General features: G+C 49.1%; 1 protein-coding gene across 12 annotated transcripts in view; it reads left to right on the top strand.

Annotated features, from left to right (window-relative positions):
• The first annotated feature begins 909 nt into the window (after positions 1-909).
• Positions 910-12,377, top strand: part of PITPNM1 (phosphatidylinositol transfer protein membrane associated 1) — a 31,191-nt gene continuing 19,723 nt past the window's right edge. Inside the window, exons 1-5 of one of the 12 annotated variants that reach the window (XM_083426914.1) lie at positions 910-1,748; positions 6,188-6,280; positions 6,469-6,683; positions 6,814-6,935; positions 7,500-7,721. In XM_083426914.1, coding sequence (XP_083283040.1) covers positions 6,203-6,280; positions 6,469-6,683; positions 6,814-6,935; positions 7,500-7,721 — 637 coding nt within the window. In that variant the 5' untranslated portion in view covers positions 910-1,748; positions 6,188-6,202. Of the gene's footprint in view, positions 2,128-2,210; positions 2,356-6,187; positions 6,281-6,468; positions 6,684-6,813; positions 6,936-7,499; positions 7,722-12,377 lie in introns of those variants that run through there. The other 11 variants (XM_083426921.1, XM_083426924.1, XM_083426922.1 and 8 more) reach the window with 11 other exon arrangements.

Raw genomic sequence — 12,377 nt, 5'->3', positions numbered from 1 at the left:
GTGGTGTTTTGAGCAAAAATACTCTGGATACAAGGGCTAAATGTGAAAACATAAATTCCTTGGGAAGTGGCAATGAACTAAATATGCAAAAGGTTGGATCTAAATTGAACCTTGCCTAGTAATGTAAGTGTGTTTATTCTGAAAAGGGACTTGCTGTTAAAAGAGTTTCCCATTACCAAATTGGAATGCTGTAGTTCTGAAATCAGCTGAACTGGTATTCAGCAGAGGTTAAAATAATGTGCTTTTGTTCTCTATTGTCCTCAACAATAATAGGAAGGTGAATGAGAAGAATATAGGCTTGTTATTTTTCTTTTTAAATATTTGCAAATATTTGGTGGGAAATATGACAGTAAGTTGTATGGCAGCCTGTTCCTTCATCTGGTATAAACACTGGGGCTGTTATTGGGCATGGGATATATGTCTGAATGCTGGATTAATTTTGTCCTATGGAAAAAGTGATATTTCTGTTACTTACACAACAGTATGAGTGTAATGCTTGTTTTGCTAATCTTCTACAACCTCTCATACACATAAACGCTGCAAGGCTTATTGGAGAACTTCAGTGCACTCAGTGGGATGGAGGGGCGCTGTGATTCTAAGCAGGCAGGGGGTGTGCGGGGCTTTGTCAGAGAGAGAGACAATCTGCTGGCGATCAATTCCGTTTTGACAGTTCGAATGTGGGTCTAACGCAAAAGTCTTCCAGAGCTGAGTGCGGCTTAAAAATAATAATCCATGGGTGTGTTTTTTTTAATATATAATGTCGATCATTGGGGGACTTGCGCACAAATATGTTCTGGAGCCTTCTTTAGCCGCGACGCCGCTCCACAGCTGCCCGTTCCTTTGGGTTATTGACGTCACCAGCATCTTGACGTCACTGGCGTTTCCCGGGTAATGAGCTGTGATGTCACAGGAGGAGGAGTGGGAGAGAAGAACGCGCGCGCCGAGTTCCCCCCCCCCCGCCCCGCCTTCCGAGCTACGGGGCGCAGTTTCTATGGAAACCTCCGCCTGTGCTAAAAAAGGACTGGGTTGGCAAGCGGCCTCGCTCGCTCCTACGAGTCTCGAATCCAAAGGCTGGAGGGAACCCCGGGGCTTAGGCATCCTCCCGCGGCCCCCGCCTGCGCGCTGCTGGATTGCATTGCTGCTTCGCGACACCTCCTCGGCTGCGCGGTGTGTGCTTGCGTCCCAAGCTCTGCGCATAATAAACGTGACTCTACCGCCCCGTCCCCTCTACCTGGAAAGATCCCCGCCCTCGAGGCGCCACACTGCAACTGCTCCCCCCCCCTCCCCGCTTCTCCGCCGCCTTGCACGGAGCCTGCCTCCTCCCGCTGCCCCCACCACCTCTGCACTCCTTCACACGAGCCGCGTTTCCTTCCCCTGCCCGATCCCCTCCCAGTCACGCTCTCTCCTCCCCCCTCCTCCCCAAGCAAGGACGGCGAGACTGCGGCTGAGCGGGCGCGCTTCTCTGCTGCGGCGACGCGGACGGCCCGGCTAGCTTCGCCTGTCCCTGCCCGGACGAGACCCCCGCCTGCCTCCCGTGCCGCCCCCATCGCCCGCCCAGCCCCACACCATGATCCCGCCGCGGGAGCCGATGCCCGGCCGCGCGCGAGCAGCGCGGGGCAGCGCGAGGATGGGAGCGTGGGGGCAGGCTCTGTGAGGCCGGCGCTCCCGGCTCCTTCGCCCCCCGAGCCCCGTCGCAGGCAGCATACCGCTGCTCACCCCGCCGCCGGCAGCCCTCCAGCGAGCCACAGGTCTGGGCCCGGGAGCGGGTGGCGGCCGTGTGGGTCCACGCAGGGCAGGGAGGCGAGGGAGCGGGACTGGGAGCCCGGGAAGAGGCGTGTGCATGCTTGGGGTGCAGAAGGAGCGCGGGGAGCTGCAGAAGGCGCTACGGGGGGCCCCGCAGGGAGAAGTGGGCGCGTTGCCTCCTGGGCCCCTGAAAGTGAAACCATGTGGCCCAGCGCGTCTTCCCCGCTTCTGGAAACCGCTGTAGGGTAGGATTGGAACTCAGTGCCGACCGCTGTGTGGGGCTTAGGTGGCTACGTTCTGCCGCGTCTGGGAGGATCTCTGCCCTGCGTGAAGGGATGTGGCGCTAAACGACGTACATTCAGCCTGGCTTCTCTGGCTCGCCCTGTGAGTTTGTGGGCTTTGCTGAGGCTTGCCTCGAGCCTTGGTTCAAATGTTTGCTGGAGTTTCGCCACTCGAAGCCTGGGCTTAACGGAATCTTGGCTGCTGGGCGGGGATGCGCTTGAACTGCTGCCTCTTGAGTTGCTCCCTCAGGTTGCCATCATGTGCCCCGCCAGCCGGGCTCCAGTGCCTTGTATGTCGTAAAATGAACGCAGGAGCTTCGCAAGCGGTTGGGTAAACAGCACCTTCTAACTTCGACTGTGCTAGGATTACTGAAGGTGTCGTGGGAAAGGGAAAGCAACACTTTATTTTTTTGGTCAGGGCAAGCATATTGAAACCCCGGCTGTTAGGTGGGAGTGAGCTCAGTGTTTCTTGAGGCGAGTGTGCTTTGTGGCAGCTTTGCTTCCGTTCTCCTTCATGAGGAGAAAAAACATCAATTTGGAGCTCAATATGCCAAGAGGCAAACAAAAATTCATAGCCTCCTGAGTTTAGGGCTAAACTACTGGAGACCCTGCAATAAAATCCTGCATGTGTTTACTCAGAAGTATGTCAGATGGATGCTAGTGTAGACTTTCCCCCAGCAAGTGTGCTTAGTAAACTGCAGTTCTGCAGCCGAATCCCGATGCATAAGTAATGTTGCAGTCCTAAGCCCCAACTCCACTTACCTTGGTGTATACTGCTCGGGATTGAGCAGACAGGGTGAAGATGGCACTCTGAGGATTGAACCTTAAACATATTCCATCCTGTTATCGTATCATCTTGCTACTCACCATTTAAATGCTGACAGTTATTTGGTCTGGATAAAAAGAGAGCATGTTCCCAACAAGTGTGTATGTGCATATGTGCATGTGTAGGCTGGAATTTGAACTGCTGAGGCTGGGAGATTTGCAGAAGAAAACAAGATGCATATTAAATGCGTAGCTGGCCAAAGGGATTGCTTGCATCTGAGACATGAGAGTGCTTGGGCATGAAGTTATTGCTGGACATGACTTTATAAGGGAATATGAAATTCTGTTAAGAGGCATGCTGGTACAATTCGTGGGAACAAACCAACTTCATATGAAACATGAATAGGGCACTGTGTTCACTCTTTAATCTTTTGACTCAGGCATGGTTCCACCCCATTCTCCCCCAAAACAATAATTTCTCTCCGAGGTCTCAGGTGATCACAACTGGAGATGAGAATATTGTGTGAGATGCACATGAAGAAGTTTCTCTGGTGGTGCTTCAGTGGAAGGGTTTTGTTTTGAAGCTCAGAATCTTAAATACTGAGCCTTGGAAGAAGTAGGCTTGCAAATGATTATTGGGTAGTGAAGGAGCCTGGGGTAGGATGTCACCTCCCCTTGGAGCGAGCAACACAGCAACACAGCAGGGATGCCTTTGAGCTGCCTCCGTGTGTTATGCTCAGCCCACCTTTTCCCATACAGACATCTCTGGCAATGGTACAAGTTGCTGACTAGTGCTTACTGCCCGTGCTGCGTTATTCGATGGTGGGCAGTCTTCTGACAACTCACAGCGCAGTTTTCAGGATCCAGAGTGCAAGGATTTGTGAGGACTGATGTAGTGTAGCAGGTAAAGTGTGAGATGTGAGTCAAACACCTCTTCCTGCAACTTCAACTCTTCGTATGCATGGAGATTATAACACTGGACAGCCTTGCAGGGCTGTTGCTTAGATTACTGAGATAATTTATGTTATATTTTGAAATGCTTTAAATGTGTTGCATAAATGCTTAAGTATTCTTAAGGAAAGTTGAGTGTTGGTGCAAAGTGCAAGGGCTAAGAGGCAGAGCAGGAGGATGTGTGGGCATGGCAGGGAACATACAGGAGAACTGTCCACTATTAAAGTTGCAGACTTTTTTCCTGGCAGGACTCCTGTGCCTTTAAAGGTTTCATGCTAGGCAGAGATTCGGGCTGCACACACCCCCCTGCCAAGAATCCTGGGAACTGTAGTTTGTTACGGGTGCTGAGAATTGTAGCTCTGTGAGGGGTAAACTATAGTGCCCGGGATTCTTTGGAGGGGGAGGGATGTGATTAGAACAGGGGTCAGCAAACTTTTTTAGGAGGGGGCCGGTTCACATCCCCTCAGACCTTGTGGCGGGGTGGACTGTGCGTACCCACGCATGTGTGCATGCAGCGGAGGGAGGCATCTCCCCCCTCCCCTCCCCCTGCTTTCCTACCTCCTCCACCGCTCTGCCTGCGGTTGGGATCCAGTGACGGTGGCGGCAGCCCTGCTTTCCAGGCCACATTTCCTGGGCGCCAGGTGCGGGGCCAGCTACACTGGTTTTATTTCTGCCTGCCATGCGGTTGTAAAAGCCATAGGAGGAGACAAAAAAATGGTGATTCTAAGTCTTTGCCAAGGTGGTTTACAACGTGCCACAAAGCAAGAACTTGAAGTGCAAGGTTTGGATTTGTAGGGCAGTCCTATACATGTTTTAACACCACTGGGATAGTTCAGTCGGTAGAGCATGAGACTCTTAATCTGAGGTCATGGTTTCGAGCCCCACTTGGGGCAACTCTACAATTCTATGATTCTAAGAGTTGCTCCATAATGAACATGTTTAGGATTGATGGCAAGGTACATTCATGACTTGTGCAGCTCCATACTGTGTGGGAAGGCAGAAGACCCCAGCCTTAGAGAAACAGGCAGTTTGAAGTTTGCTGATGTAGTAACAGAGGTAAACATAAGTGTAAGGGCAGTGTGAAGATGCATAGGCGGGAGGAGTGGAGAGTGTGTTGGATCTGCCTGTTGCATAGGCAGGTTAGAGCAAGCTAGGTGGACTTCAAACCTATGGGATCTGCTGTGTTTTTTACTAGAACCCCAAGATCCACCAACCAGTGCCAGGTACAACTAGTGGCTCAGCCAGGTGGACATATGCTAAGGATGGAGGAAAAGGGTGCTTTGTCTGAACACATGCTCAGCACAGGAATTAGCAATCAGTACCAAAACCTAGCACAGAAGTCCTTTCACACAAAATTCCACCCCTCGGTCCCCACATAAACAACTACCTGACTTTTAGAAGACGTCTGAAGGCAGCCCTGTATAGGGAGGTTTTTAATGTTTGATGTTTTACTGTGCTTTTATCATTTGTTGAACGCTGCCCAGAGTGGCTGGGGCAACCCAGTCAGATGGGCAGCACATAAAATTATTATTATTAACATTAATATCCAAGAACCTAATGTAAGGGTGAGATGAGGGACTTTTTACTTCTTGCTATTATTAGACAACTGTGAGTCAGAAACCTTTGCCAGTCAACCACAGAACTGGCAAGTGCTGCTGATATGCTCTCTGCTCACCCTGGGGTTAAAGGACTCCAGAGTCCAGCAAGGAGTGGAGCATCAAAATGGTGGCACTTCTCTCTGGCTCCCCACCGCATTTCCTTTCCAGTGTGTTGAAACTCCCTAGCCTCTCATTGGCCTACAGTTACTATGGAAACCTACCCAGTGGGTTGTAGTTTGGAATAAGGTCAAATGGGGATTTCTTTCAGGCTTCTCTCCTTCTGAGGAAGCGAGAACATAGTTAAGCGATGCCACCTTTTGTCAGAGAATCCTTGTCACCCTCATATGTAGGTAGTAATTCATCTCAACACATGCCTGTTTCCTCACAGGCTGAACTGAAGCAAAACAAAGCGCCTGTGTGGGGTTCATGAAATTATTCAGATAGGTGAAAGAGCAAAAGCATCGACACAGTGCATGGGACAAAATGTCCCCCTCAAAGGAAATGAGATCTCTGTAGTAGATGTTCTGGGAGGCACTATTGTTCACATCTCAGTTGCCTTCAGCTGCCTTAACCTCACCTTCCCAGTTGAACCACACCTCCTCTCTATAGGAAGCTGCCATACCTTGAGTCAGATCATCAGACCATTGCTCCATCTAGTTCAGTATTGTCAACACTGACTGGCAGCAGCTCTCCAGGGTTTCAGGGAGGCCTCCGGGCCCTACCTGGAGCTGCTGGGAATTGAACCTGGGACTGTAACTAGATCCCTCAGTGCCCAGTGGCCACTCACATAGCTCTCCCATCTCTGTCCTGGCTGCATGTACTTACTCCCTGCTCTGCTTCGACTCACAGGGCCTGACTGCCAAAATGCTGATCAAGGAATATCACATTCTGCTGCCCATGAGTCTGACAGAGTACCAAGTGGCTCAGCTCTACATGATTCAGGTAACCTCGGGGTTGAATGAGCTGGTGGGTGCCTGCGCCAGATGGGTGGGGCTCAAGCTCTGTGATTGACAGGGCTGGGTGGGTGGGGGTCAGAAGCTGAGCAGGACTGAGTGATGCGAGAGTGGGGTTGTAGGGTGAAGGATGTTGTGGGGCACAGGCTGAGCAGAGCTGGCTCTCGTGCTCCCTAGAAGAAGAGCCGTGAGGAGTCGAGCGGCGAGGGCAGTGGGGTGGAGATCCTGTCCAACCGGCCCTACAGCGATGGCCCAGGCGGCAGCGGTCAGTATACACACAAGATCTACCATGTGGGCTCTCACATCCCTAGCTGGTTCCGTGCCCTCCTACCCAAGGCAGCTCTGCAGGTGGAGGAAGAGTCCTGGAATGCCTATCCCTACACACGCACCAGGTAAAATGGGGGCGAACCTTGGCAGGGGAGGGGGAAAGCTAAGGGGGCTGTATCCTGACCAGAGGCTGGGGCCTGGGAGCTCAAGGCAGGTGGGGGCAAGGCTGCCAGTTTCACCGCCTTCCCCCTGCAGATACACCTGCCCCTTTGTGGAGAAGTTTTCTATTGAGATTGAGACCTATTACCGACCAGATGCTGGGAAACAGAACAATGTCTTCAACCTGAGTGCTGTGGAGCGCAGGCAAAGGATTCTGGGTGAGTGTTCAGAGATGGGGCATCCCCTCCCCTTTTTGTGTTATGGAGGATGTTGCGGGACATGTTGGTGCTGCCATACGGAGCACCTGGGGCAGGTCAGGTGGGTGAGGCTAGTGAGGGATCTCTGGTGATGTTTTGTGGTGAAGCGATTTAGGTTCAGGTTTAGTTCATTGCATGTAGTGTGTCTTTCCTGTAGGGCATGGGTGGGGAACCTCCCCTGCCTTGCCCCACCAGGTTCGCTTGGGGGAAGGTGGTCAGCACATACAAGCAGAAGACAGGGCTAAATGCATACGCAAGTGCACACCCTGTTCTCACTGGCTCTCACACGCCCCATTCATGTGCACACATGTTAAGAATTCAGGACCTGAGGGAGGAAAACGGGACTCCTAACAGAAGGTGTTCAGGAGGAAGAGGCAAAGGAATGTCTTTGCTAGGGGTCTGAGCAGACTCTGGGACTTAGGAGGGAAGGGCAGGCTCCACATCGGAAGGAAATCTGTCTTACTTTCTGACGGAGGCCAGGGGCTTGCTTCCATCTCACCCCCCCCCCACTCTGCTTACCCACAGACACAATTGACATTGTGCGGGACCCCATCTCACCCGGCGAATACAAGGCGGAGGAAGACCCACGGCTTTACCACTCAGCCAAAACAGGACGTGGGCCTCTGGGAGATGACTGGCTGGAGAATGCAGCCGCGGGACCACTCATGTGCGCCTACAAGCTTTGCAAGGTGGAGTTTCGCTACTGGGGCATGCAGTCCAAGATTGAGCAGTTCATCCATGATGTAGGTAAGCTTATGAGGACGCTTCCCACGTTTTCGTCTGCTGCAGACTTTTTCCAACGAGTGGGTTGGGCTAGAGCAGCAGTGGGGAACCTGTGGACCTCTTGAGGTTGCTGAACTCCCATCATCCCTGACCACTGGTACCATTTCCTCACACTACCAGTATTCAGTCAGTACTTCTCAGCTGAACTGTCCCTTCTGTTCACACTTCACCAAAGCTGTTTGGTGTGAAATTAGGTTTAATAACTGCCCAAAGATCCAGCAGCAATTCCAAGTGTCTCTTGGAAAACTTGCATTGAAGGAGCAATTTGGGATGTTTCAATATTCAGCGTAATTTTGTTTATCTGTTTTAAAAATGAATGATTGGATTGCCTGTTGTTTTCAAAGGCAGGATCCTCTCCATATTCCTCTACTAGTTGCAAGGGATAATGCAAGTGTTTATTTGTGGCCCACACCTTCTAAACCAGGCTTCCTCAACCTCAGCCCTCCAGATGTTTTTGGCCTACAACTCCCATGATCCCTAGCTAGCAGGACCAGTGCTCAGGGATGCTGGGAACTGTAGTCTCAAAACATCAGGAGGGCCGAGGTTGAGGAAGCCTGTTCTAAACAAGTGGGAACCATGACTGCAATTCCTGTGGTCTTCGTTGAGATGATGGGCTGCCTTTCTTCACATTACTGCCACAAGTACTGGCCAGTCTGCCTCTGCCAAAGCTCTGGAGTTAGCCTCAAGATCTGGCTGAACCAAGTGCCAAGCGAGGGATCTGATTTGTTTGCTCTTTGGTGTGTGGGATGCACTTCCTGATGCTGCTGTTTTCCAAGTGTTGTGCAGCCCCACCCCTCAACAAATTGGAGGTGGTATCCCAGTGAGCTGCTCATGTCCTGGGAGAAAGCAGGCAGGTAGTTGAAGAAGGACATTGTGAGAGAGGCAGCAAGAGGACTTGGAGAGAGAGAGGGAGCCATGCTGACAAAAGAGGGACTGGTGCCAAGAGCACAATTAAAGTAGGGCTCAAAGTGCAAAAGTCTCTAGGAAAGGTGGCAGGACAGAGGTGCCATAAAATAATAATTGGCTATTAAGCTCAGACACAGTTTGTGGGACCCTTGCTTAGGTCATGCTATGGGATATGCTATAGGAAATCTCATCAAAACTGTGTGGTAGGCTCATAAAGGAAAACTGTGCGTAACAAATTAAGCAGAGTTAGAATCTGCCCTTTTTTAGAAACACTGTGCGAATTAGTTCCTGGCGTGTCCTGAATTTGAATTTGTGTTTAATCTTGCACCAGCAACTTCCAGCTTTGAAGTGGTGCCTAATCTTGCGCCAGCAAACACCCCCTGCTTGCTTGCTTAGCTTGGTCCCTGCATGCTACAATGATGTTAGTGGTGTGAAGAATTATGAGGGAGGCAAACTGTCTCCATGGACTGCGTATAGATTTTTCACTTCTTGGTTTGGAGCGCAGAGCTCTGAATTTCTGAGACAGAGACTTCAGATTGAAATAATTATCTGTGATAAATTTTGTTCACTCTAAATGTGAAGCTGGATTGCCAGAAGTTTTATCTCACTTGAACTTAAATGAAACTTTTAGCATTACGATTTTCAAACAGTACAAATACAATTAATACTCAAACGAAAACTAAAAGGGGAAAATTAAAATAGGGAAAGGGGACACGAGGAAGATGGATGGGTTAAAGTGCTTGACCATACAAATGGGAAAGATAAATAGTAAAGAACCGCTGGCTACAATGCATAAGTCTCAAGAAAAGCTGACTAAATGTTCTTGTATTTATCTTCTTTGCATTCGGTGTTGATAAATTGCCGGTTCATAGGAGGGCAAGGGAGTGTTAATCCATTGTTATGTGAAAAGCAGCAACTTCTTCCTATGTTAAAGCACCATGTACTTGGCTGACCCTAATGTATGCATGATCCATGGCATAATAATAAATTCTAAGATGTGTGGATGTTATTCCTGAGGAGTAGCTGGGTTAGCCTCTTGCAGCAAAAACAACAGAGCCATGTGGCATCTTAAAGACTAACAAATTTACTGTGTCAATGCTGCACCCTTTCATGCATCTGATGAACTGGACACTAGTCCACTAAACCTTGTGCCACAATGAATGTGTGAGTCTTTGAGATGCATATCTTTGAAATGTAGTGAGATTTCCAGGACTAAATTATCAATTGCCAAGATTTCACTCCCAAAGGGCTTATAACTGGGTAGGTTTGCAGCCTGTGGATAAGGAATCCAATTTCTGTCCCACATCTCCAGCACCTCTGGTATGAGTTTCTTCTCAGTGATAAAGTTGGGAAAAATTGAAACTTTCCCCCTAGTAATTCCCTTAAGGAAAAGATCATGGTTTAGCTCCATTCTACATGGAATCTCAGTTTTACAACACTTAACTTTGTCTCACAGACTTAGTGCTTATGTGTGTGTATTGGGTCTAAGTCTTCTTTGATATTCCACGAAAGCCTGCCCAAATTCAACTGTACTATATTGTCAGAATACTTTTTGATACCAGTGTTTCCAAGTAAGTAAGGGAAACAGCAATTCAATTGTCATGCCGGGGGTGGGGGGGATTCCGCAGGGGAGTGCAAACCCAAAGGTACGAGATCTGATTTGCTCCACTTAACAGAATAGCCTGATGATGTAGCTGAATTCTTGAATGGAGCCTGTTGAAGCAAGAATTGCTTTTGTCAGATCCCAAACAAAACCCAGTGCACTATCTGCATGTAATGCCAACTTGAATTCCTCCTCTACCGGCCCCCAAATTTAAGCCCTTGGTCTCATCAAAATTTCAAATGGCAAATGGATTCAGGAATAAATAAAAAAGAATGACCATCTCAGTTGAGTAACCCTTTGCAGCAAAAACGGTTGTGAACAGATGCCATTTGTGATGACACAGGTGTTAGGTGTGGTATAAAGAGTTTCTATCTATGCAATAATTCTTTTTGGAGGGTGGGGAGTCCAAAGGCTTTCCATTTGATTTGGTGGAATGCCTTCTCTGCATCTATCGACAAAATTGCTTCTTTTTTATGTTCTTAGCGAAGGGTTATCAGATCTTTTAGCAGCTTTATGTTGTCTGTGCCTTGGCATTACAGTGGTACCTCGGGTTAAGTACTTAATTCGTTCCGGAGGTCCGTACTTAACCTGAAACTGTTCTTAACCTGAAGCACCACTTTAGCTAATGGGGCCTCCTGCTGCTGCCGCGCAGCCAGAGCACAATTTCTGTTCTCATCCTGAAGCAAAGTTCTTAACCTGAAGCACTATTTCTGGGCTAGCAGAGTCTGTAACCTGAAGCGTATGTAACCTAAAGCGTATGTAACCCGAGGTACCACTGTACAGATTGCCTGCTTCTTCAGGGGGGACTGAAAGTAGAAGCAGCCTGCTGCAGGCATTTAGCTAAGACGTCAAGGTTTTATTTATTAAAGAAATAGACTGATCATTCACATATGACAATAGATCCTTCATGACTTGATGAAGCACCAAAATATAAGCTTCTCTGAGTGATGGTTCCTTTATGAACCATCCGACCAGATGGTTCCTCGCCAGAAGCAGTATGCTTAATTTGCTTTTGCATTGTTTATTAATTGCTTCCAGGGAAATGTTGGGTGAGGTGATAGGGTGGTGAAAAGGAAGGCATGGCATTGTCAGATAAGAGTTTCTTCCAGTATGACAGACAGGATTCCTGCCTGCTTTTACCCATAGATATTTCCTGCAGAAACAGTGTGGGTATTGGATTTTGGCTTAGGCTTATTCCTTTTTCAGACTCACTACTGAACTCAGAATTGGGATTGGGCTGTGAGGGTTATGCATGCCTTCTCCCTTCCCTCTCCTGCATTTTACTAGCGAAGGCTGAGGCAAGTTGAGATATCATTCACACAGTTAACAATTGCATAAATGGTTTTTAAAACGTGAGTTGCAAGTGCAGGAAGCCCAATCCAGAATGGAGCCCACGTTCTCGGTGGGGTGGTGACAGCGGCAGGGGTATACCTTTGACCCTTGTTACAGTCCAGAGTGGGGCACCCATGCCTGCTATTTACATTGGTATGGGAAATTCCCCCCCCCCAATGCAAATTGCTGGCCTAGAACCCCACCCCCACCCCCAATTCAGATTGCAGCTTTAGGCAAGGACAAAGGGTTATAGCCCCACCTAGTCTCCGTGCCAGAGTTCTGATCTGGAGGACCCCCCCCCCAAATTTACTTAAAAAATAAATTCACAGTTGCAGATTGAATGGATCTAACTTGGCACTTAACTTTCTGTGCTTTGGGGTTTGGTTTTAAAACCAGCCTTTCAAAAGGAGAGCAGATTCATTCCTAGTCACAGTTTCAACCAGGGTTGATGATGGCTGAAATATAATGGCAAGATGAGATAGAGAAGGTTAGGTGCGTGCAGCGCTGGTCTGCCCATGAGGTTGAGTGAAACAGCCACCTTGGGCACCAGAAACCCCTGGTGGAGTGGTTCCTATACACCCCTGGAAAAGTGGTGCCAGCATTGGTGCTGATTTCTGGCAAGATCTCATCAATCTCGCCAGCAACATGCAACCTAGGATTAGGTCAGGCCGGCACTTCCTGTTTGGCTGTTTGGCTTCAAGCAGCGAAGCTGAATGTGTGAGGGATAGGGCATTTAATCCAATGGCCTCCCAATTTTCTAAATTTGGTTTATCTTGTTA

Source organism: Podarcis tiliguerta (genome assembly GCF_965153285.1).
Source record: "Podarcis tiliguerta genome assembly, chromosome: 1".
Classification (NCBI taxonomy): domain Eukaryota; kingdom Metazoa; phylum Chordata; class Lepidosauria; order Squamata; family Lacertidae; genus Podarcis; species Podarcis tiliguerta.
This window is presented reverse-complemented; position numbering and strand designations above follow the sequence as displayed.